The sequence below is a fragment of the Parus major genome, chromosome 1A (assembly GCF_001522545.3).
Source record: "Parus major isolate Abel chromosome 1A, Parus_major1.1, whole genome shotgun sequence".
NCBI lineage: Eukaryota > Metazoa > Chordata > Aves > Passeriformes > Paridae > Parus > Parus major.
The window spans coordinates 32,553,150-32,580,496 of NC_031773.1; the positions used below are offsets into that span (position 1 = coordinate 32,553,150).

Here is a 27,347-nt window from a genome sequence, read left to right on the forward strand (position 1 = left end):
TGTGACTCCCTGGATCCTCCTCACAAGCTCCTTGCAGGTCTCTTATCACAGAAGCCTTCTCTCCACCCTGGACTGAGGTCCAGGGTTGTGACCCTGCTACTTGTCTTGCTCCTTCCTTGCAGGATCCTCAATTCTTCCTTATTATGGAAACTGCAGCCAAGACTGCTCAACCTTCACACATCTGCCCAGTTCTTTCACACTGGTAAGTGTGAGGTCAAGGAAAGTACCCCACTCATCAGCTTATTGATCACATGTGTTAGGAAGTTATTATCATCAGTACACCCCACAAACTTTCTGGATTACTAATGCACTGCTGACTTATTCTTCCAATAGATATAAAGTCCCCCTGAGGACCAAGACCAGTCTCCTGCAAATGCAAGGCTTCTTCCAGCTGCTTGAAGGCATCATGCACTGCTTCTTCCTGATGGGGCAGTCTGTAGCAAACACACATCACAATGTCACCTACACTGGTCTGTGCACTCTGCCTGACCCATAAGATTTCAGCTGTCTGATCCATGCATCCCTGCTGCTCTCTCACATGGAAAGCTGAGCAGCCCCTCCTCACCTTCCCAGAATAACATCATTCGTAACTGCCTAAGCAATTTCTCTTGAGATAAATTAATCCCAAAAGTGTTTCATCTGGAGTGTTTACTGAATTAGCAATTCTTAAGAACCCTTGTGGTGCTGGTAAATCCTCAGTATTCATAATCAAATCATACCTAATACCTATAATGGGCTGCAAGAGCTCTTCAGCACTAGGTAAGGAAAAGGCAAGTTTAACCAAAGACAGGTGTTGCTTGCCTTCCTTCTCAGGAAAGAAAACAACTCAGCAAGTGTTACCTGGAATTAACAATTTGGGGAATTCAAAGTAGTTCTAGTACCTGAACCAACAGGTGTTTAATTATTTTCTATTCCTCCTTATGCAAAAGTCAAGAGAGCAGATTTTAATTTGTGTCATAAATAAGACATTCTTAACATGAAGGAGGATATTACCTGTTTCCACTCATCTTTAAGCAACAGTATGTTACAAGTGGCCTCCTATATACAAAATCATACTTCTATTTCTCCACTAGCTTCAGGTTTCAATATTTAGTAATTTTACCCTTTTAAGAAATGTGCTTAGGTCTTATGGGCAATACACTACAATAAGACACTGTCTATGGAAAACTGCTCTTGAGGGAATGAGGAAAAAAGATTGGTTTGCTCTACATTTCAAACAGACCATTTCTATGCTAGGGGACAATTCCATTTCTGATACTGGCTTCTCTAGCTTAACCTATTTCCAAGCTCTAGGTGCAGTGTTTGTGAAAAGTTAGTGAGCCACCACTGAGATGCCTGGCAATCCCAACAAGGGCTTCTTTCCACTTGCAGCTTTTGATTAAAATTCCCAAAAGAACAAGGCAGATAATACAATACACAGACATTTTGCTTTCTTGGAGAAGGCTTTTGGACAGAGACTTACAAACAAGCTTGTGCCCTTTCTCACCAAAAATATTCAAAACCCTCTGACCCTCTTAGCTGTTGGAGAAGACAGAAATTGATCATGCTTTTAGGACTGGCCCTGATATGACACTTGAAACACTGCAGATTTCAGTGTAATTTGCTACAACTCATCATCTGCAAACTGGTTATATGTATTTCATCAGTGTAATCCATCCTCCACTGTGTCCAACAACCAGAAACAGCATATATGCAGGACATTGCCAGAGTAGAGGTCCAGTGCTCCATCTTTGCAGGCACTGTTCTGAACACAGGCAAATGAGTATTTTGACTAAAAACAGACCTGCTGCAACTGGATAAAAGCTTAGATATTTTTATACTTCAGCTCTCTCAGTCACAATAAAAATTTCATGCTGTCTCTGACAAACACCTTAAATACCACATCACACAAACTATCTCCTGAAGTTTACATATAATCTTACCTTCCTTTTTTGCTTTGATTTAGCTAAGACTTCTAGAGATATCTTGAGGAATTTTTCTTCAGTAGATTAATTTAAGAGCTGAAATTCCACTAGGTTGCAAAAGCTTTGTCTTTGAATTTAATGTGCATGGACAGCAAATCTGCAGGAGTTTCTCTCAACAATAGCAGGCTTACTACTTGCACTGTATTTCTGAGCATCACACAGGAAGATTATAGGGAAAGCACAGACATATGCTCACATACTGCATCCTGGAACACACAGCCTCTATTAGACTCTCATCCGGGGATCTGCTACTCCAAAATCTCCTGATTTCAAGCACGTACTAGTCCACCATTTGGCTAACCAAGTATTTCATGGCTCAAAGAGCTTGGGTCCCACATGCAGAGTATGAAGGTCATTTCAACAGGCTAAATGAATGCTGTGTTTAAGAAACTCACCTATGCTAACTGTGCAAGATTCAACCAGGCAAAGGATCCAGCCCTGTTTCCAGGCCTGCAGCCACACTGCACAGGTTGACCTTACTGAGCTACGTGCACAGTAAATTTCTTTCAAAAATGTATCTAGAAAATCCTTTGACATTTGTGCATCATAATACCATTTGTTCTGATTTTTAGTGTCAATTCAAAATGTCAAGATTTGTTTTGGAGTACATGGTTATTTTGATTTTTTTCTCACAACACCTTGTCAAAGCACTGGCTTGTAATAGTTTCCAAAAATAAAAGTTACCATCATTTCTGCTGATAATTTTCTCACCTTTTCCCCTTACAGACATATGTTCAATGTTAGCAGAGCTGAGTGCACAGCTTAGGGACTGCTCCTCTACCTGAAGATAACTATAGCAATCTCCTTTGTGGGTGCTGCTGTTAAAACCAGCCTAAAGGAAACAAGTGCAACTCATCAGGGAGTACTTTGCAGTCCACAAGAACTACTGGTATGCACTTTCTGCAACAGGCAGCTATGCACTGTCATGAAGGGTGGGGATGCTCATTTAGCTGTTCTTCACAGGTTGCCTGTTAGGGAGGATGTTTGTTAATGATGGGAAAGGCACTGGAAAGTAGGTCAAGTACAACAAAACTGAGGGGAAGAAGGGTGTTCAAGAGGGAATTCCATTCTTTTAAAGCATATGCAAATGAAGGTGTTAGAAGCTGTGGCATCCAAAGACTACAGTATGGGGAAAAGCAAATGAAAACCAAAAAGTAAGCTGGCTGTAGCCACAGAAGAATTTATCTGTGTTAGTCTCTACTACCTGCATTTCTGTTTTACAAGCAATCACACAACCTCAGTGCTACTATTCCTACCTTCATTATTACAAGTATGTGTATTTTATCAAGAATTGGTTCTCCAAAACAGACCTCTCTACGACCTGAAGAACAACTCACTGACTGCTGAGCCCAGCTCTGTGATACACAACTGAGGTAGAATATTGAGAAAAAGACAAAAACACAGTTTCAAACCTTTATGGGGAGTACTTGGAAAATAATTTTAGCTGTCCAGAGATCTGAAAGTTAGTATCATATTTACATACCATATATGTATGCATATATATATAGCCATCTCATGTCCACTCTGCTAACTTGTGGGGACATGCAAAGATTCCTCCACCATAAAAGTAGTTTTGGTCAGCAGCTATGTTTCCAGAAACACATAGCACAAGGGAACAACCACTTTTGGAAACATCTTTCCCATCTGGACCATTTCTGAAACTGCGACTCACCAGGGCTAGAATGAAATCAGGTAAACATTTAGGAAGCTCTTCAAGGAGATGAGGATTAAAAGGGTGTCTGTCAATTTCTTATACACAGTAGAGAGGAAGAGTGGGATGGGAATTCACTTTGGTTTCTAGGTTTACCACACAGTTTGACCTGGTAAATGCAGAAAATTACCCCATGGAGCTGGGGCAGCTCCCATGTGCTGTGGGGAGGAAGCTCTTTCTAGAACACCAGTTAATATGCTGCTCTCCTGTAGTTTAATCAGCTCTGGTGACTCATCTCCCCTCTCAGCTCCTGTATCTGAAATTTGGGAAGAAGGTGACTGAAAGGAAAAACGCTCAGAGGAAATGAAATTAATCCCAGAGGATTTCCTGACATAAGAGTCTTTCAAGGCGCTCTGACATGTTCTCGGGGCAGAACTACCGTCACGCCTGGCAGTCAAGGCTCAAGCGATGCCTCGGTGATGCTTCACGCTCCGGTGGAACGCACGGCTGTGCTTCTCAGGGCCTGGGCACGCAGCTGGCACTGCCTCAGCTCCGCCTGCTCCCTCTCCTCACAGGCAGCAAGGGCACATGCTGCCTTCTGATGTATTTGGATTTCTTACCTATTTACATACCTATGTGCTGATAATATCTAGAGATACGCGATTTATACAATTATGTGTGTGAGAAGGAAAACTAACAAGAAAAGTTCAGACTTCAGGGGAAACCCAGGGTACAGCTGCATGAATGAGAGCAAACAGACCCAAGCTCACTCTACTCTGCTCTATCTGCTGGAGTGGATGGAATTTCCTTTTTTATGTCAATTTTCACAGTATTTTGAACTCTCTCCTAATTTTACAGCAAAGGCTGATAAAAACAGTGACAACTAAGGAAGTGGTTATAAAAGAAAATTATATAAAGTAAATGTTAGGAGTGAAAATAGAAAAAGAAAACAATGATCTTCAGTATTTGAATCCCTGTTTTACTACTCTGACAATCTTGTATAAACATGAAAATGTTTACAAACATGGATGTTATTGCCAAATTTCAGCAGAGCAAAAGAAAAAGATTTTGACAATCTCCACATTATGAGAAATTCTAGCAGAGTAAGGCTTAAAAAAAAAAATCAATTTTCCCTGCAATTTCCATTTTAGGTTTTAAACAGGCACATTGCAACATTTAATTGTATCTTTTTTTAATGTACTGTGTTACATCCAGAAGTTGAGACATTTTTCAGTAAACAAAGAAAAACATTTCCCATAGCCACAAAATGCTTTCAAAGCCTCCAGTGACAGCACAGTTTCAGTGATAAAATAATACGGTTTCGTAGCACACAATTGACTCTACTGCACTCTATTAATTCTTGCCCACTGACATAACAATCACCCCCTGCATTTTTCACATTTTGATAAACCCCTCTAGCTTTTGTTTTTAATTAGAGATATATACACCACCCCCAAACACCTCGTTTTTTACTCTTTTAACAAATAATTCTACTTAAATTTGTGCTCAAGAAGCACTGAAAATTCCCATTCTACCTAGCAAGGTCTCCTCATTGTCATCAAAAGCTTTGATGTCTGTGAAACTGCTTACAGTGTCCACCACTGAGTCAGCATGTCTAAGAGCAGAATACAAAGACCATAGAGAATTCAAGGGAAAGAACTGTTACTTCCAAACAGAAATCCCAATCTTTTGCTTTGCTTTGGAGGTGCTTCTCTTTAGCTTTAAGAGTTGTTGGTTTCTCCTTATTCTTTGGGCCCTAGAACACTCCCTCACAATGGGTTTACTGTTGCAGTCCTGCCATGCATTCCAGCAGCCCAGAGATACTGAACCTATGGCTCAGCATCAGTATACATCCAACCAGGTGCTCTTCTTCAGGGGCTGCTTCTCCAGGGACCTCTTGTTGGCTTGCCAGCAGCAGCCCAGCTGTGGTCCATACACATCCACCAGCAGGTGATGAGCACATATTGAATGGAAGAGCAGTCACCAGCTCCCCCAGAAGGGGGAAGTGGTGTGAGCTGAGTGTTACAGCCAGAACAAAAAACAACCCTGTATTTGAATTATGTCTAATAAAAAATATGAAGTAATCTCTAACTTTATTAGTTTCAATTAGCAACTTTTTGAAGCGCTGGGAAAACAAAGTTGTGAATAAAACTCATAGTGTAACAGGATGCAGGCAGCTGTATAGTTAAAGGAATTACTTTCATATGTTGACTATCTGGATTCACCACGATCTTTGCAGAAACAAATGCTATATCACTTACTTACTTCAAAGGCCTCTTATTCAGGCCATATTTCCCTCAATGTTTTGTTGCAAATATTTTTGTACACTACTGATATAAGGTTATGGGCAATGAAGTTTCTAAAGAACCATACAGATTCTGAGAGACAAAAATGTAGCTCTGAAATAATCATAGTCCCCACAAATCCCACTGCCTTTTAATATGCCTTTTCAAATCCATTGTCTTTTTTGATGCTGGACTTCTGATAATTTTGATCATTTAGAAGTACAGCCTCTCTTTTTTTGCCCCCAAGACCTTTTAAGCTGTGCAATTCGACTGTCATCTCTAACAAGAGAAGCTATGGGAGATAACAAAAGAATACAGCCTGGCAGCTTACCTCGAGTGACTCGAGTCCTCAGGGAACCAATGGTGTCTGCTGACTGGGAGCTCCAGTAGCGCTCTTTAGACCATTATGACCTGGATCCTCTTAACACAGCATGCCCACTGTCCAGAGCACCTTCCCTCAAGCACCAGCTTGAGCCACAAGCTTTTGAAAAGCCCACTACCAAACCTTATGTTCCAGAGTCCTTTCTGACCTGTCTATCCCATGATTATATGGCAACTACATTACACAAGTATTCACTGCTAACATGACTTATCTATCATAATGCATGAAGCACGTGCCTCTCTCAAAAATAAGATTATTATGAAGATGCTGGAGTAAGTGTCTGGTGTTTCAATGCTGCTCTAGAGAGCACTGCAAGCCACTCTAGACAGTACACTGTTCTGCATATAAGTGGATTTTTAGGAACTGAGTGATTTCTTCCTTCCCAGAAGGCTGGAAGGCTTTTCTTGAACTACCTCAAGTGTGTGCATGTGTACAGACACACAGAGAGTAATCCACTGCAGTACAGGACTACCAACAACAGCGTACAACCACAGAGAGACCTCTGCTAGTGCAAAAGATTTGCTGCTTTTCCATGACCACAGTCAGGGAAAAACATGCTACAAGTTGCAATTTCCATTTATTTGTATCATATATAGCTGCTATGATTGCTTGCATTACCAGGTCGGATGCCTTGAATGATCTGTGCACATTTGCAGAGGTAAAATGAGACTTTTCTATCATTTTAATCCTCCTTCACAGGATAAGCACACCCTGAATGACCACATGAATAGTTAAATGTGCAACTAGGCACATGAAATAGAGAGAAACCAACAAGGCAAATTCTATGAGCCCATCTCCCTGTGCTAACCACACCTCTCTGCAGCCCTGGCATCTTCCTTGCAACATCTCTATTCCAGCAGAGCAGCACAGAGAAGCCATGGGGGGGTGACAGTGGGAGTTGAAGAGCCTGCCCTGTATCTTTGGATTCAATTCTGAAGTGAAGAAAAGCAACCTCTAAGCAAGATGTGGGTGTAGTTTAATCCATCAAAAGCACCCCTTATATCCATTGCTTATAACAAAGTCCAAGCTAAAGAATTTGCAGTAAGAATGTTCAAGAGATACTGTGCCTTCCAGAGCACCAGAATTGCTACTACATTATAGATCCCACTGTGTTACTCATTAAGAGCCTGGAAACTCGTGGTGAGAGAGAGGTATGACAGCAACACATGGATATATTCAGTGACATTTAATACAGTCACTTTGATTAATTATTAAATCTCTAAAATGAACTTGGTGCTTGAAATGGCATTTCAAAGGGTCCAATATTCCCATTAGCAAATTAACTTTACTCTCAAGAGTTGGCAGTAGTTGCTTGGAAACAATTATTTTAGACATCTAAACACACTTCACTTAATCCATACACCCCCAGTCTGGTTTCCCCACAACCCTACTCAACAGATTTACGTATTTTTGGTATTCCCTACATAGCCTGACATTCAATTTCCAAAAATAGTATCTTTGCAGTCACTGAAGCTACATTTAATTTCATTCAGTATGCTCAGCCATTTTCAAAGTAAAAAGCATGAAGATTGCTCAGGAAGACAAGTCAAATTTTATATATTTTATATATATATATAAATACATTAATAAGTATTTCTCACATAGACAGAATTTTTACTTGGGAACAAATACATGCAGAGGAAAATAAAATATTCAGGCTAGGCAATCAGTCAGAACAGGAAAAGGCTGTACATCAAAATACCAAACGCATCTGAGGTGAAAGTTTAATAATTGCAAAGTATTTTTGTTTTCCTTAATTCAATAGGTGTCTCTGAAAAAATAATCATACACACAGTCAATATCTAGCCAGTATTAATTAGACAAGCAAAAACTCACCACTACAAGCATTTTATGACTGTAAGTAAAGAGCAAATACAACTTAGTGACAAGAAGAATTAACTATTTATTCTTTTTTCTTCCTCGCTGTTTTCAGAAAGCCTTTCTTTGTCCTATCAATGCTTTAAATGCTTTGCAGGAAAGTACGAGTTAGGTGGGTGAGTGTGGGATCTGATTTGGCCCAACAAAAGCTAAAACCACGAGCTGCTGCATCAGGGGTGTCCACCTATGAAGAGGGCTTTCAGGAGAGGTAGAAGGAGAGGGAGAACTGAGGCTGGGGTGCCAAGTCATCACCTGTCCTGCACAATGACATATCAGCTTAATGCCAGCACTCGTGAATCTGGGCTTCTAGCAGCGTGTAAAACTAGAAAAAACCCCAGCAGGTCCCACACAGACCTGAACAGACAAACAGAGGAGGTGGCCAAGACATCAGGAGGAACCTCTGGCCTTCTACTGAATACTGTTCCTGTCTGATACACCAGTGCTCTATACGTGGTATTGCATTTCTAACATTCATCGGTCTCACTTGAGGGTGTATGTGGGCCAGTCAGCTCAGTTTTTGTAGAAATAAATCTCATGCCCTCACATTTTTTGAGACGGGTTTCAAATTAAATAAAGTGAAGAAGTCAAAGTAAATAAAGTGAAGAGACAAGTCTTCAATAGTTTACAATATTGGTGGTCCCATAGGTGGCTTAGTAAAAACAACTTTTACAACACAGAAACACAGATGCAATATTTTTAGGCAGTTTTAGTCTTAGAATACTTGAAAAACAAGCTGTAGACAGGCTGACATTTAAAAATAATTTTGCAACTCTGCATCTCTGAATGGTTCCTAGAGTTAAAGGTTATCCAAAAGTCACAAACCCTTTTTCCAGAGTAGACTCACAATCTTGAGATTGACATATACTGTTCTCTACAGAAAAAAATACATGGGGTGGGAGGAAGCCCATCTATTTGTTTCCATTTGCACATTTAATAGAATCCTATTTAGACAAAACTATTCTTAGCCTTCACCAGTTCAGCACCATGTCAAGATAAACTGAAACTCACACAGAAATCACACATTATTTTGTCTTGAGTAGGACTGTATACGATGTACCCAAGGAGAAGGTGGACGGAGGCCAGACTTGGTGCTAGACGTATGTCTAGGAAAAAAGTACTTTTGCCTGCTATGGAGCAGAGATGTGCATGGGCAACATTTAAATTACATAACAGAATATGTTTCTTCACTGGCATTGTGAAGCATTGGAACAAGCTGCCCAAGGAAGTGGTGAAATCACCATCCCTGGAAGTTTTTGGAAATCCATCTAGATGTGGCCCTTGGGGGCATCATTTAAGCAGTGAGCTTGGCAGTGTTAGGTTAACAGTTGGACTTGATTATCTTAGAGGTCTTTTCCAGCTTTAATTATTCTATGAAATGGACATGGACACTGTCCTCTCTCTGACACCTTCTCACCCAATACCTCTGCTCCCACCTGAAACTGATCTATATAGACTACCAGCAAAGTAAAAAGAAAATGACAAAAAAAAGAAAAAAGAAGAAAAAAAAATTAACCACAAATTTTCTCCTACATTTCAATCATTCTTCAAGAAATGACAGGGTAAGATTTACTTCACAATTTATCTGCAATTAGAAAATATTAGTAAAAGAATTGCTGGTGTCCTCCCATGCCAAGTGCTGTCCATCAGATCCTGAGCAGCACAGAAGTATCAACCTCAGGGGACAGACAGGCAGCCTGCAGACAAGCCTGAGAGGGAGGCATCCCCAACACATGCAATACAGAAAAAAGTCTTCATGTCAAATAAATATTTACTTCCTTATATCCTATGGCAAAACACAGAGCCAAGAAAATAATTTCCAGATAAAAACCCAAACATGTTTGAAGTGTTTCTGAAGATGTTTGAACTCTTGAGAATACAGGAACTTTGCCTGTTAGGGAGATTGCTCATTTTTCCCCCTCCACAATTTGAACAGGCTCACTGAGTAGAAATGCAGGCTTATCTACACTTAAGGAGCAGCATAAGGGGATTTTGTACATGCTGCTTTTGAAGGAAGTGCAAAAAAGCAAAAAAGTCATTCGGAAATCAAAACTCATGATTCCTGAAACAGATATATATATATATGTATACATACTGAGATATTTGAGTTGAAATATCTGAGTTGATACTACAGCATCAAGGGTTTTTTTTCCTTAATAGTTACTCTCCCAGGAGTAGCTCAGAAGAAGGAGTGCCCATGCCTGCTCCCCCCTGCCCTATGGACACCAACAGGACTCTCATACAGCAAGGGTGGTCACTAAGTTCTGCATTAGACTTAAGTCTAACTGCAGACACAGAGACCAAAGCTTTGTGCCTTTGATCTTCCAGATGTAAATGATTTATTCTATAGTGACTGCACCTCAGAAGTTTGCTTTTCTGCAAGTTCTTCAGGTCCTTCTTTTCACACATCTGAAGAAAACTCTGAGCTGCTCTAAGCAAAGAGATCAATATAAACACACAGCTCATCTTTTGACATTTCCAATCTTTCATACCCTATCAAAGAACCTCAAGCTGTCACTTACCCACCCCACGTGCATTTTCTATGTGCACATACACATATCCTGTCCAAAAATCAGTCTACAGCTACAGCATCCCCACTGGCCTCCCTACCAAAGGGAGCATACATTCATTTGCTTGGATTCTGTAACAGCAATTGGCTTTCAAACAGTAAAGAGAAGTAGTCACATCTTCTATAAAACTCCATACAAACCCATTTTCCATTCAGAGTGAATAAAAATGAAATAAATAAAAAATCACTGTACTTGGCAGGCAATTGAGCACATTTAATATTTACTACAATACATCTATCTACTTCAGGTTTTGCTCCAGTGGAACAGCATTTTAGGGTCAGCATCAAATAAGTCTCACTTTTTGTCTTTCTTTTCCTTCTTTCCCCACCTCCTGCCCTCCAGCAAGCATTATACAGTTTAAAATGTTAATATTATTATAGGTTACAATTTTAAATTCTAAGTGAAGGCTCATGTATAAAAGATATTGGCAAGAATAATTGGCTTTTCCAAAGAAAAGAAATCAGCAATAAAGTGTATTAATCAATGATTATTGAATTCTGTGCTCCAGGCTAGTGATTCCCGTCAACAGTGGTCCTTCAGAAGCAGGTTTTCCTCTTCAGCTTTAATGAAAAAATGCACTGAAATGAAATAATGTAGAAATAATCAACTCTCTTTGTTTTTGAAGTCTGAGCAATTTCCTTGAGAACTGAAATGAAATAGAACCACCATGCTTACAAATTCTCTTAGAGGAAACAGTACGGAGATACTGATCTCTCAGTTAAAAGATGTTTTATCTCTGCCAGAAATGGGTAGAGTGTACAGAAACACAGTACAGACAACAAACACTGTGAAGAAACCATTAAAAGTACTATTTTGTTCTACTCACACACACCACTTTCTTTCAGGTTCCCAGCCACAGACTTACATTTAACCTGTACCAATGACACTACTCACACTAATGGAGTCACATGCCTGACATTTGCAGGACCAAGTCTTTGGTTGGCCTACAGCAAGGCACAGCTGAGACAATACAAAACCTGAAAAAGCACTCCCACTGTCAGCTCTGCAAATCTGCTTGATAAAATAAACACCAAGCACAAAAAGTGCAATTACTGCAAACAGATTTTTGAGAGCTTTGTTTTCCATGCAGCAGCTATAAACAAACAAATAAATCTTCCCATGCATTTTAAGATGCACAGAAAAACACATTAAAACCCAAGACCAGAACCTCTGACTAAAACAGCTGAATTTGCAGATGTAAAGGCTATTTGAACTTCCCTTCCTTTGCTTCTTTCCCAAACAGCTTCCTTTTCACATTTTTTTGACCTAGCCTAAAGTTAAGGCATCCCCAGCAGCTTTGGGTCAAGCCTAAAGGCAGGACACATTCATCTTGAGCTCTAGACTGTGCTGTCACATTTAACAACTGACCATCCCCCTGGCTTGCTGAGCAGCACACACTAGTCTGTTTAAATAAATAAGTAAGCAGAAAGAGCAGCTGGCAGCCAGAACACAAGTAACTTATGCTTTCTAAAAGTAAACCATGCATTGTAGACCAGGAGCAGGCGTTTTCCATCTTGCATTAGTAAGACACACATCTCTGAATACACCCTTTCCTGTCTGGATATGACTAGAAAGCCTTCCTTGGCTGAGGGTTTAAATGACTGCAGATGGGATGAGTTGGCTATTGTAGCGGTTTAGATTCACAGCTATCTCCCATTTGCAACAATGGTTTGATTTTATGACAAAACTGCAAGAAAAATCTTTACTACACTGCAAATTCAGGAGGTACTGTGTGCCATTAATGTTATTTTACAAGTACTTTAAAAGACTTCAGGATATGTGAGGAGAAAGGGGTTTCATGTGTGCAATTCAGAAAACACATAAAATTTCCACTTTTGGGAAAAAAAACAAACCAAGTCAGAAAAACAGGGTCACTCAATTGCCCAAGGCCCAGCTGAAGAATTAAAGAACTATATACATCAGCAGAGAGAAAGGGGGTTGGGGGAGGATTAAAAAACAAAACAAAACAAAAGCAAAAAAACCAACCAAAAACCAATCAAAACATAAATGCTGCCACATTGGGCTGTATAGAATGCCAAAATGTGTGTTCTCCCATTTAGATATTATCACCTAACCCTTCTCTCCATACCATGGTCCTTCTTACTATGTTAGACTGAACTTCAAAACTAGACTAATTTTCCAGATTCCACAAGCTGAATCTAGAAGCCTACAGACAGATAAACCATTCTTCTGGATGATCCTCTGGAAAGCACTGATCATTTTCTAAAGTAAAATAATCGAAGGAAAAACTCAGAAAAAAATTCACCTCTGGAACTATTACAGATTTTTAAATACTACTTGTTTCCCAGATGCTTTTTTCAGCTTAGTTCAGCAGTGCATTTAAAAAATATAACTTGTGATCAATTACCTGTAATTTCAATAACAATTTTAACTATTTAGAGAAGCAGTTAAAATTAGCAGAACTGATCATATGTGTTTATTAATCACCTTCTGTAGGTAACTCAAAATCAAATTACATTTTTCTCCTTATTTGTACACATCCCTGTAGCAGTTGGTGGTAGTTTACATAAAACTAAAGCATTAAGCTGCTGCTATTAACCATCCATTAATTCATCACATAAGACATATTTACCAAGTCATCGAGACTTAAAAGACATTTTATCACAAAATTAGAGCTCATTCACCAAAACTACATTTTCCTTACCTGAAAATCCACCAACATTTTACCAGTGCATGGAACACCGACATATTAAAGCTGTGTAAGAATTAATTCCAATCAATTGCTTTCACAGAATGTTAAAAATTGTCTTTATTGCAATTTTGTGAGAAAGACATAAGATTTGAGCATTTTCCATATATTAAAGTTATTTTCTTCCAATGGATCATTGTGTTACCTTGGCCTGCTCCTCTACTCACACTGATGTAACCTCCTTAATAATTATGCCATGAGCAACATTTCTGTAAGAGACTTAAACCAACAGCTAATAAACTTCTTTTACTATCTAAAAGGAAGAAAACAATCTATTGTGAATGGACATGTGGCTGTAAAAAGCTCAATTATCTGTACAAGACAAAGGACCACAAACTCCAGGCTGTAACTAGAACAGCCTTCAACAGTTTTGCTCAGTCTGTGGAAACAATTTGCATGACATAATCTGCCCTATAAAATCCACAGCCTTACATATTGTTCTAAGAGCTTGAGTTCAAAGGAGTACTGAAGGAAAAAAACTATACCAAAAAATCCAAAATAAACTAGAAAGGAGCACTACTTTCTACCCTCCCTAGAACAAAATACAAACACCGAATTTCAGCACACAAATCAAGTACCAGTTACAAAATAAAACCATTCAGAGCATTCTCCATCTCTTGTGATATGCTTGGGAGCATTTTAAAGGGATTGCTGTGCTCTTCCAGCAGACAAACCTCTTCCTCTCTGTTCTCCTGTAGCACAGGGCTGGGTATTCCCTGCCTGAAGAAGCCAGCTAAGACAGTTGGGAGAGCAGCTGATTGTTTTCAAAACCTACCACATTCATAAATACACTTCTATTTCTGTGAGATGTTTAGTGTAAACCAAGAAAAACATAGATAAATCATAATTAACCTAAGCTTCAGAAGACTTCTCTCTTTTTTCCTGCCAAGGTATGGCAGAAGTGAATGCCAACAGATTTAGAAATGCTGGGGAAGCCTGTGTAACTCCTCTGAAAATACGTGAAGCCCAGGTGAAATATGGGTCAAGCTACAGAGGGAGCATTTCAGAGACTACCACAAATCATTAAATTCATGGGGATTTCAGAGTTCCACCACCACGCTGCACTCTATTTAATTACTGATGGGCAGCTATAAACACCAGCCTGACCAGCTTTGGTTTCTTCACTTCAGAAGTCATTTTGGTCTCCTTTTAGCAATGAAAGGGAGCGTAGCATTTTCATGACAGGCCACGTGACATTCTCCCACCACGCAATGGAAAATCCGTGTTCCTGCCTTCCAAACTGTAAATGCCACCAGACGTATTTAGATTTACTGACAACTGACCTGAGCACTGCTGCTGCTGCTGGCAGTGCTCTGCCATAGATCCGGGCTCTCTCCCAACTTTCCTTCACAAGCATTTTCTCATTTTCCCTAAACTGGGCTGTCAGATGCAATGTCGCTATCAGACAGTGTGGCAAACATCCCTTTTGATTTCCGAGCATTCAGGGCTAATGCTGGCACCACAGCCCGCAGCTACTGCTGTGACTCATCCCTTGATGACCACACAACTTAACTGGGCTCCTAAAAATGGGCTGCAGGTAGGAGGTCATCAGGGCTTTAAAATATTCCCTACTCTAACCTGCAGAAATCAAGGGCAAAAAGGCAAAAAGCTCTCCGCATTTAATACATGTTTTCACACTGTTCATATTTTGCTGCATTTACCTGTAATACATTGTGAATACTTTATTTTCTCTTTTAATAGAGATGCTATCAGCTGACACAATAGTAACAGAGTGCACTGTTAAGTGAGGACTTTTACCCTTCTGGGAGAGAGACAATGTTATCAAAATAATATAGACCTGAGCAGCCACAGAGCTTGTTAAACACACCCAAAGGAAGCATTTGCAAACAGACTTGAGATCAATTTACTGAGTTAATACTTCACATCATAGCTATGTACTTTTGATTTCACTTTCTTTTTCACGGTTTCATTCAAACAGCATTTCCCCCAGAGCTGTCTTAAATCTCTCTTTTCTCCTTTCTGCTTTCCAAAGTTTGGCTCTTCCCATGGTAATCTTTTCAAGTGTCTCTTATCATCTGTTCAAAGTACCCAGAGACAGCCAAAAAGTAAATCTGGTTTCTCCCTCCTCTGTCCCCCAGCTGCCCACAGTGTTCCCTCACAGTGTCAGCACAGGGACTGTTACTACAGAATGCACTGAAGTGAAACACGTGATATCAGATCTTATGGCCACTTGTCAAAATTTACTTCTGCATCTTAACTTCAAGAAAATTTTCATTCATTTATAGCAAAGATTACATCTGTAATATGTTGTTATGAAATTTCCATGACATGCTAAATCCCAAGGTATGTTGGCTCCATGTTCTCTACTGCATGCATGTGCACACACACAAAACATTAAAAAAGCAAACTGAAAGTTACAGATTTAAGAATTTCTCAGCTTGGCCTCCTTTTGCATATGCATTGCAACACAGTCTTTAATTACCTGATCTACTTCTTACACGAGAGCTCATTTCATTTAATGCCCAAAAGAAATTGTTTTAACTACCTGATAAATTATTTAAGACCTTGCTTTCCCTTCATTGCTCAAAATGTAATTCCATACCTTAATTCCCACCCACTATTCAAGCCCTTCTCTCTGGACAGACATTAATTTCCCCCCAAGTTCTTCTGTGGTGCTCATCACTGTAGCATTTGCTAGTTTAGCAAACACATATTTCCACAGCATATCCATGAAGGAGAGGTACCATTAACCCCATCTCAGAGGCAGAAAACCAGAGAACTGGAAGATTATCATCAAAGGTATTTAAGAATTGAAAGGCTGCAGCCTGAGATGCCTTATGGCTGGATTTTCAGACTACTGTGACTTATGTAATTTTTGTATATACAAACCAAACCTCCCTTGGCTACAGCAACTGGTGTCAGACATCTGCAAATTCATGGTCTCATGTGAGGAAAATGAGGGATGAGCCCTGACAGGATTTGGTACAGCCTCTGTCACACCGGCACTACAGCAAAAGTGATCAGAACTCTTCATTAAGAACTCTTTAATGAAAGGCCAAATGAAGATCCTAGAGGCACCCTTAGTTCTGCTGCCTTTTAAATCTGGAGTATGTGTCCTCAGAATGCTGATTTGTGTATCATTTCCTGGGTTTCAGAAGGAAACTAGAAAGCCCTTTGAACAAAATCAGTAGCATTAAGGTGCCTGGGTCATCAGCAGTGTGGTCATTGTAGACCCCTGTACCTGTGCTTTTCTGCACAACCCCTGTGCTTTTCTGCTGAAAAACATTAAACAAAATTGCCCAATAATTTCTGTACATACAGCGAGTACCATTGCATTTGTCTTACAGAAATAATAACTATGGTAAACAGGTGTGTTTGTACTCAAGATGATTAATGACAGCTCCTGTCATGCCCTGCTAAAAAAACACAGCAATCATTCAATAAATGTTTATAATCTCATCAGCAGGGGACTTAAATTGCTTCTTTCTTCGTTCCACTAATTGTTTCAAGTTTTCCATTGGAGCCAAAGGCCGATATTAAAACTGACACCTCAGTAGTTGCTTCCACCTCTCTCTTTAATCTTAGTTCATAAAACCTGATACTTCATTCACTTCACTTTAACCTGATACTTCATTGACTTCAATATCCAAGGGGAAAAAATAATCACATCACTACATGTTCATGATGTAAACTGACAAAGCCATGATTAAAACCAAGGACTTACACATCATTTCAGGAAGTAGGAAGCCCAGGTCTCTCTAAATTTCTTTGTCTGAATGTGAACATCATATATTCTAGACACACTAAAATATAAAGGGTGCCAAATTCTCTAAAACATCAAAGTACAACCTTATATCAGCAACCACTATAAGAAGAGGAAGACCTAGAATGAGTAAATTTCTTGAGCAGGGACCATCAGGATCTTTAGTTATTCAGTAAAGAATTAGATTGGAAAGTAAATGAAAGAAAAGTAGCACAGAAATTGTATACTTGTAATTGCTAGAAGGCAGAAGTGTTTCCTCTGCAAAGAACTACATAACTCAGGTCTCATTATTTCAGTGTCTTCAAATAAATAAGCTGTTTTCCCTCAAGTAATTCCAAACCAATGTTTTACTATCCATGCTCTGTGCTGCCCCAGGAGGCTAAGGGCCACTTGTAGAAGAGCAACAAAGGGTCATTTAAAAATGCAATCCTACTATTAACAAGCTTAAAAGTGGCTGTTGCACCACAGTTTTAAGGAAAAAATAAAGCTAGGCTTTTGTGGCCTGATTCACAAATAAAGAAAACATTTCACCAAAACCAGCACACACCTGCCCAGAAAGAAGAGATGTGTTGCTCCAGTCCCACAGGGAACCCCACAGCCTCAGGTTTAGGTGCCACACTAACAAACTGTGTGGCTGGGCATCACGCTACTGCAGCACAAGTAACACCACCAGTTTATTACAGTTTGATTATATAAACAACATAATGCAGCTAAAGCCACTACTCAGACTAAACATCTACAAACACAAGTCTCATGCCAAGACTTACTTGTTTTAATATAAGGCAGAAAAGGAGTAAAGTAAGATTTTAATATATGTGTATTTCTTATGGGATTAGAAAACATAAATAATTTCATGGGAGGCTGAAGAGTGCTAACAGTCTTCTTTTTATTACCTACTCCTACTTGCTTGACTTGTCTATAAAAGGAGGATTGTATGTAATTCTTCTCCTCCACTTGGGTTCCACTTTCACTGACTGTCACTTGCAACCGTGATGAGCAAGAAGGTAGATAAATGGAATCATCTCCAAAATACACACAAAACTCAACAGAAGTCTAGCGAGTCTCTGCAAGAGGATGGTTGTCATGAAATATAAAACTGCACTAGAAGCAATGATCAATTATTTTACAAAAAACCCAACAGTTTTTTAACAATTTTAACACCTATGTGTGTTGAAGCAGATGAAAAAGCAAGAGAAAGAGCATGTGGGTAGACCTTTATCTAACGACTGTGTGAATTTCACCCAAAATGGAAAATATTGCAGTTGTCACATCGGAAGTCTTAGCAGTGGAAGCAGAGACAACATCACTTGCTACCACTGTTGTTTCATTCTGAATGGGGAAGTTGACACTGCCTGTCCCAGCAATAAAGCTCAAATACACCAGCTTCCTTTGTCACTGTGGCTGGCTTGCAGACTGACATGGTAAGGTAGCCCTGTGATGACAGAGCCTGTCTGGACATCACACTCATGATGAACCTGAGGCATTGGGGGTATCCAGATCTCAGGAAAAAGTGGTTTATGGAAAGCAGAAATACTAAGGACCCATAGTCCATTAATGGAAATCTCCAGATTCCAACAACCATAAAATAGTTATTAAGATGAAGGAAATAAGATGTTTCAATAAATTTTAGTTATTTTTTTTAAATATTATTTTCATTGTGTTTTCAAAGTCTGAGATATCCTCTATTCAGGTTACCAAGCCTTTTTTTTTCTCGTAGACATCAACAAATACTTCAGTTTGTAGGAAAGCTGAGATTTTACTGTACTGACATGACAAGATCTGTGATAGGTGAAGAACAACCCCCACACTAAAGTACATCCAGTTAAACTGCAAACTAGCAGCACACAATCATTGTAAAATGAAAAGCAGTTGTCCTCCATTCCTCATCCTCAGGATCAATTAACATCTCTGCAGCTTGAGCAAGAGATACTCAATTCCCTTGTCACCACATGACTCTTAAAATTATTAACTCTTCTGCAACCCAAATCATATTAGTGAGATTGCTGCAAACAAGAACTATTTGTTCCAATTTACAAAATGGAGAAAATCTTGACAAGAATGATATTGCTACTGACCACAGTATTAAGAAACCATAGGCATGTCACTCCCCTTGGTGTTTTGTCTTATGTACTTAATACAGCTTTAAAACCATCTCGGGTATGAAATGCAATGACATTTAGTCCTAACATTTTGGCAGCTATGGCGTAGGAGTTTCTGCACCATAACATTGAGCTGTGTTGGAGAATAACACCTAAGTGGAGTTTTTCTGCTGATACCATCCCAAGAAGTATATCATATGTACGATATTAATTTTATTAATTCCCGGATTTTGGCCAACGAAAAGGACATTTTCAATTCTGAGTCATATAAAACCTTCAGTTTTTCATTTTTACCTTATTTGTTAGACTAGGAGTCAAATACCTTCCCCTCATTTTCTAGTGATGACACAGGCAGGGAGAAGGACAAACCAATGGAAAGACCATCACATGTATTTAGGGAACAAATTTCAAGAGGTTGATGGTCCTTAACTAAGGAACCAGATGATTCTCACACCAGAATTATGAAATAATTAACTGGCAGCAGAGAGGGAAATGATACATGACTACACTGCAGATGCAGACTATGGCAGATTACTTTGTCTAACATATCAATGCTCTTGTTACACAACATACACTAGGCCTTGATGAAGGATAGAAGAAAGTTATTCATTGGACCCTGGTGACTAAATGGAACATTTTAAGGTCAAGGGTAAAATCATGGGACCTTTCAGGTTAGTAGGTGTTTACTAGCAGAATTCTTCAAACATTGCTTTTTCTGATCCTTACTTAATATTGCCATTGCATCTACATAGAAACTAAAATCTTTATGCCAACAGACTGTGCTGTGAACCATGTTGAGAAGAACATCATCATCATAAGAACCACCAATGAGAAAAAAAGATCTCTCAGGAGATGGATCACAGACACCAGAAGTAACATAAGGCAAAATTTAACAAGATGCATTTCCCCTCTAGGCCTGCATGTTTCATGAAACCTGTGAAGTTCCAAAATAGGTCAGAAGAAATGCAAATCCTTCCAAATATTTTGAAAAATAAAGACTTACTGCTGAAATTATTTTAGGGTGTGGGAAAAAGTGCTTGTTTTGGTCAGAGGTGACCAAGTCAGGCTGGGTCCCATGATGCCTTAAAACCACACTCCCACTCAAGACTAGGCTGAAACTCAAAGCTCTTGGCACAATACCCTGACTTCAGCAATAGGATATGTCATTCTGGGAGCATTCTGGGAAGTTCTGCTACACAGCATTCCTGATGGTTTGCAAACAGTCTTTGTAATAATATAGTAAGGGCATTTTTCATGCAAAGCCTCATTGTAAAGAATAGGTTGAATGGCAGTGCCGTAATGCTGCTCAAGATAAGCATGATGCTTTTTTAAGTGTTTATACAATAAGCACCAACTTGTCTGAGTAGGTTGGGTAGCAATTTCGTCACCCACTATGTTCACACTGCAAAGCTGCACTGAAATGAGTATGATGCCTGTATATGTCAGTATATGCTTGTGTACCAAAATCACTTTTATTACTTCAGTTTTTCTAGCATTACATAGCACAGACACTTCAGAAAGATAGGAGAGCTGGTGTTGCATGTTAAAATAAGGTTATCCATTAACTGAACGCAAGTGGATGAAATGTCCAAGAAAAAACACATCTGCCTCAGGAGCTGGGGTATCTTTTTTAACTTGGGAAGCTTTAGGCAGCATTGCATGTTCTCTTCATCCAGCTGTGTCCCAATATCACAGCTAACACCTTCCATGGTAAAGCTTTGGAGGAGTAAAGACAGTATACCAAACAGTGGGAGTGACAATATGTGAATATCCAGGCACAGCTGGGCTGAGGACAAACTAAAGTCACCTTTTTCCTGTGATTCCCAGAGGCCTATTTTGTTTTTAACTTTGTTGTCTTTGTTTGATCCTGCGGTTATTCTAATGCAGTTCCTGCATTTTTCCATTAATTCTGCCTCCCTGTACAACACTCTAAGCTGTATTACAAATGGGGGAGAGAGAGAATAACAAGCTCATAAAGTGATTGTCTCAGACAATCTTCAAACGTACTGGCTAATTGGATATATAACTCATAAATGATGATGGAGAAGGGATGCCTAACAACATAGAGAAAGGAAACTAAATCTAAAAAAGCTCCAGCTCTATTCAGTTGAATGAACAATAGGCATTTGATTTCATTAGCTCTGATATTCTAAAAATCGTAACAATAAATACAATCTTTCCTGCAAGCACACATTCTTCTAAGCAAACGACTGCAGAAGGAATGGCTATTAAAAGCACTGCAATTACTCTAAATTTGTACTGTAAACAGTGTAACACCAGACCGTAATTAAATTAAATATGAAACATTTCATTGTCCCAAATACATGAAATTCAATTTGAAGAGAGCATTTGTAGTAGCACCAGCAGCTTCTTTTCAGATTTTGCACATTGCTTTAAGAAACTACCACACCTATCTGAGGAAAACTAACACATAAAGCACATGGAAAGACCAGACAAAAGCACTTGAGGAGGAACTGTGCTTGGGATGATATCTCTATGAAGACTGCATGGCTCAAATCTCCTGTGACTGTTTGGTTTAAGTAACTGCAAGAAGTAGCTAACTCTTTGTGCATCCACCTCCATAGGGCTGGGTGCTATTCTGAGTCCAATTCAATCTGAGTACTTGAACACTGCTGTAAACAGCACTTCAAAATCTGACACACATTTCATCCAGTCTGAAATACTTATGACCTCCACAAGCTGAAGTGTATATTATTCTTTTATTTTCTAAGTAGAGTAAAAGGAAAAACCTATTAGATATTTGGCTCAATCTTAGTGCCATACATTAAGTTAGGAGTTAATAATTTATTAATTGTCATTCAAGAAATCACTATTACATTTGACAGTTTTTGAAGGGGCTTTGCTTTCTTCTTTAAAGGACCTTCAACAACAACAATCAGCTAGGGAAATATTCTGACATACCGATTTGACATGTTATTTTGATTTACATATTAAAGTGAGAAAAAGTTACATGCTTTCACAAACAGATCATTTTCAAATTTTGCAGTGCTTAACAGATTTAAAACTTTTTGCTTCTTCTGTAGTAGATTTTGTGTAGCAGAATTTATGTCACTATGTTACACATTATGACTGCACTGCCCCCCAGTAGGTCTTTTTTTTTGCAAGAACTCCCTCTTAACTACATAGATAAATTACATAGTTTAATACTATCAGCATGATGAATTTGCTTAAAAATGAAAAACAAACAAAATTGTATCAAGAAGCAGCCCAGTAAACAACCAAGCACCCTCCATCAATTTCTCTTGGAGATAGGCAAGCATGGCACACTGGGAGAAAGCCAATAAAAGCAACTCTTTTGTTTCCTAATGTTCCACAAGACAGCAATTCTCTGGTGCTGTAAGGCACAATCACATTTATCATTCTGTCTTAAAACAAACAACACCATGATGTATTTCAGCAAAGTGAAAATGAAGCAAAAAAAATACTGACAGCCACTCACATGGTACAGAACAACAAAAAAGTGCATCAAACTTCAGCACCTCAACAAGGCACAGCTTCACTGCAAAGGTCCCAAACCAGTGGCCAAAACAGCAGAAACAGGCAATTTCTGCTCATGGCTGGTTCCACTGCCACCACCTCGCCCTGACAGTGCTGCACAAGACCCCAGGAAGGGGCTGAGCATTGCTTCCCACCTTCCCTGGGGACATCTCTGGGCACATCCTCTCCTCCTGAAGACCATGGCAGGCCAGCAGCTCTGAAGCCTGACAAACTCTAAGAAGGCTGCAGGGTCGAGCATACAGTTCACACAGGGATTTCTGAGTGGGTAGTTTATTTAGGTTTTGGCAGAGCTGCTGAGTGCCATCACGTGAGTGCCAGCAAAAAAAATCCCCACTTAATTCTCCAGGAGTGGTCCTGGACCTGCAGCGAGGAACCAGCCCACCCAATTTACTCACTATTGAAAAGACCAGGTCACAGCAGAGGCTTAGTAAACTGACTCTACCTCAATACCAAACATTAATCATCAACTTCAACTTACAAACGAGCGCTCACTGCCTCTGTAGTGCTTTAAAAATATCCACACAGCCTTCCAAAGGCACTTTACAAGGGCTACCGCCACCCTACTCACCTCTCAACACAGCGTTTTAACAAAAGGTTCCCAGCAGTCAGACTGGATTAACTGCATCTGAAATCTCACCAGGGTCTGCAGACAGACCCTCTTTACTTTGTGAGCTTCTGTGCCACTTCAGATGCTTTGTATTGTTAATCGGCAGCAGAGACGGAAAGAGCTCTCACAGGAACTGACTTTTAATACATACATGAGGCTCAGGTTCTATCAAGGGAGGAATAGCGCTTGCATTTTTGGAGTTTAAGCATCTTAAGAACATAACATTTATCACAGCCAAAGGAAAACGAGGTTATGCAAAATACTTACTTCGGAAATGTTCTGAGGCATAATAGTACACATCCTCATAGCCCTCGTGGTAATCCTCCTCTGGCCGGTACTTTTTGCCTTTTCTTCTTCTCGATCTTCTTATCTGCTTGACAAAGCCCAAGAAGCGCTCCATCTCCTTCCTCACTCACAGCCCCAGCCAGCAGCCCCCTTTGCCCTGTGCTTCACAAAGAGCTGTCCCAGCATGAATCAAGCTCTGGAGCAGAGCTGCAGCTCCCACCAGCCGCTCCGCTACCATCAAACAACCCCTCCCTTATCTCAGCTGTGACTAGGAAGCATATTGTTTTCCCTTTTTTTTTAAAAAAAAGGGACAACACACACAGAGACACTTTATCAAATCTAGTGACTGGAATATTTCAACCTGAAAATAAATAAAGGAGGAAAGCATTGAAGCAAAAGGAGAATTTCAGGATTTCAAGCTGTTATTAAAGCATCAGAGGACAAAGTTGAAGAGACCTGCTTGCCAGCAAGGGGAAGCCCAGCACTGAGAGCTCTCTATCCTGTGTCTCCATCATTTGAAGAGGGGCTGGGAGGCGGGGATAGATGTTAGTCAATGGACTGAACCATATCTCAAGGCAAAACAGGTTTCCATTCAGCAGTTAAATGCTGCCCTCATATCTATCCGGGCACGGGCTCAGGAGCACGTTTGATTTCATTTGTTGTAAGGACAGGAAACACGCCGATCCATTTCTGGCATCTCATGCACTGGATGAATAAACAGCAAAGTGGTTTAATCCATACACACAGCCCACTCACCGGCAAGTGTGCGCCGAATGTGTTAATTGGAGCAGCAGGGAGAAAGCTCGGCAGCTGTTAAAAAATGACACATATACCCACTGGGCATTAGTGTATTCTAATCACTGCTGGATCTAAACATTAAAAGGCACTCCAGACAGGTCTCCTATGGAGCTGGCCAGGGCATATGGCAATAGGCAAACAAAGGAAGCGACATCACAAGCACACTATGACAATACTCATTTCAAATCCCAGCAGAGTTCAAAAAACTTTAAAATAAAGGTGCAGCAGATTATCCTCTGCACACGGTGAGAGAAGCAAAAAGCCTGAAAAGGCACTGGCTCTCTTCTCTTGCTGCGTGCCTGAAACCCACATGCATTCCCTAAGATAAGGCTGGAATTTCATCCGTGTTTCTGATGAAGTTTCCCTCCCACACAAAAACAAAAGCAGTGACTGCTCGAATCCTATCACGCTGACATCTGTCAGGGCTTTTTTATTGTAATCACATTCCTGCAAGCCCAGTGAAATCTCTAGTCCAGCAGGACCTCTCCTGTCTGTTGGCACCAGTCAGGGATCAAGCAGTAACCTCAGTCAAACTATGTGCTGAACATGGTCACTTGCATCCAGGCTCCCAAGAGATACCATTTTGCACTTAGGAGCATAAGGAAGTCAGAAAATCTTCCTGTAAAACAGATTTTACAGGTTCATCATTTGGAAAAGGAAGAGCACGCAGAGTAGGGATTAGGAAATGCAGACATTTCAGTGAGTCATTTTGCAAAGAGTAAATCAGGGCACTGTTTTCAAAAGCACAAAAGAAGTAAAGCAAAAACCAGGATTGTAACTTAGCAATTCTGTTTCAAAAGAAGTATGCAGAGATTGATCAATATTAAGTTGGAATGTTCTGGTTTTGAAACGTGAAAGTTTTAAGTAAAGGTCAGCTAGACCTAATACCTGACGATCCTAAAACAAACACACACTGAAAGATGGAAAAGGAATTCTTTTGCGCTTCTTTCAGCTTTCCAGGTATTTTAAAACAATATTGTCACAAACCCACATTCATTTTACCTGTAAAAGCTCAAAAACCCCTGGATGCTCCTGCCAAGCTCCCCACAGGGATACAGACTCATCCTCCTTGACCTCACCAGCCCTGCTTTTCCTGCTGTGAAAATGCAGCCGCTGTCGCTAGCTGATGAACACCCCCAGGGCACCACCAGAACTATTTTTAGTGAAACTTCTATAAGGAGGTTGTGTTTCATTACAAGTCTGTTTTTATCACACAGCTTTCAACTTTCAAATGGTAAAGACCTTAGAGGAATATCACAGGCATATTACCAAAAATAAACAAGCCAATAAAACTTCACCTATGGACTTTAGGAAGGGATCACTGTATGTTTTAAAGGTTTCAACTTGCATCTCTTCTGTGCTCTGCCACCAAGCAGCAAAAACATTACTGTCACAAAACATGAAAACCAAAGATGTAGCCTACAGCAGAGGCAGCACTCTCTCTTCTCAGGGAGGGAAATGCTGGTTTGTTGCCCCATTGAGGACTCTCCCCAACAGATGTGGAAAAGGTGTTTGCAGGTGTCAGAAACAGTCAAGACAGAAGTCTTGCAGCCATCACTGCTCCATGAAGTTAAATTAAGTTCAATTAAAAATTACAAAGTTTTTTAAAAAAGGAGAAAATGTTAAACTTTCTGGTTTTTAAACTGTCTTCTAAATGAAAGCTCAAATCTGAAATCAAGCAGACACACTTGGTTTTTATTAAGTAAATACAACCTTTTCCAGTGCCTCTGTTACTAAACATGCAGCAGCAGAAGCAGCTTCCCTAGTCCTCAGCACATCCCAGAGAGACTTTGGTCCTCTCCATAACAAGAAACATAAGCAAATAAGCAGATAAGAGAGCAACCAAATGCTCTGAAGTAGCAGCACAAGCAGCAGGTGCAGGACATCAACTACCCGACCACTTTCTAGAGAGAACCGATGTAAGCTTGGGCAAATTTTGAGCTTTGGAAAGTACATTATTACCTTGTGCAATGGACTTCCCCATCTTTCCCATGCTCCTGAGGTGCATCACACAGCTATATGGCTTCTATAGTAAAGCAAAAAAACAATGCACAAAATGGTATTACTGGCCAGTGCTCATGGCAATAGCTCCCACCTATGTTGTGTGTAAAGTACGAAGCAGCTGAGGGGAAGCACAAGCTCTCCCCAGATAAGCAGAGGGGCTCCAAGCTCTGCTGCACTTCACTCTATCCCACCACCTACTGCTCCCTACAAACACTGGGCTCCATCTCCTACACCCAAGATGCAGAAGCAGCCCCACGGTTTCTAACACACAAACTGACAATCCTGCCAGCATGTAAATCATGTACTCGTTTCCTTTTACGTGAATGCAAACAGCAGACACACATAACTTCAGAATTTTTACATACTTTTTGAAAAAAAACATAGAGCAAGCTAAGCTTTTGACTAGATTTTCTCTGAACTAAAATACTGTGGTATTCTCCACATTCCCCCTTAACTGAGGACATTGTTGTTATATATCAATACAAGTTGGAGCATTAAGTGCTTTACTATACTAGTAAGACTTCTGAACAAAACTTTTGTTTCATATGCATTACATACCACTGTTACTGTTTGCTGAAAATACTGGAGACATTCATTAGCTACTCCTCATGCCATACCTGTAAATATTTAATCATAGCCCTACTTTCAAAGGTGTACACAGAGAACTCAGTTTCATAAACACAGTAGTTAGAAAAAAACCACAAATAAACAGGCTAACTACAGCTTTCCCCATTATTCAGGATTCACCCTTCTGCAGCTTCTTGTGAAGAAGAACTCATTTCTTAATGAACATGAACATGGTTCTTGCAACCTTCTGCTTGAAAAGAAATAAAAAAGCAGAAACTAATAGAGGTATACAGCAGTTTCAGAAAGG

General features: G+C 39.8%; 1 protein-coding gene across 11 annotated transcripts in view; it reads right to left on the reverse strand.

The window, feature by feature from the left end:
* GRIP1 (glutamate receptor interacting protein 1) overlaps window positions 1–27,347 on the reverse strand; it is a 310,822-nt gene that overhangs the window by 193,315 nt on the left and 90,160 nt on the right. For 8 of the 11 annotated variants that reach the window (XM_015627686.3, XM_033514246.1, XM_015627682.3 and 5 more), the window contains exon 1: window positions 23,654–24,170. The exons of the other annotated variants lie outside the window; for them this stretch is intronic. In XM_015627686.3, the coding sequence (XP_015483172.1) occupies window positions 23,654–23,786 (133 nt within the window). In that variant the 5' untranslated portion in view covers window positions 23,787–24,170. Of the gene's footprint in view, window positions 1–23,653; window positions 24,171–27,347 lie in introns of those variants that run through there. 11 annotated transcript variants of the gene reach the window in all.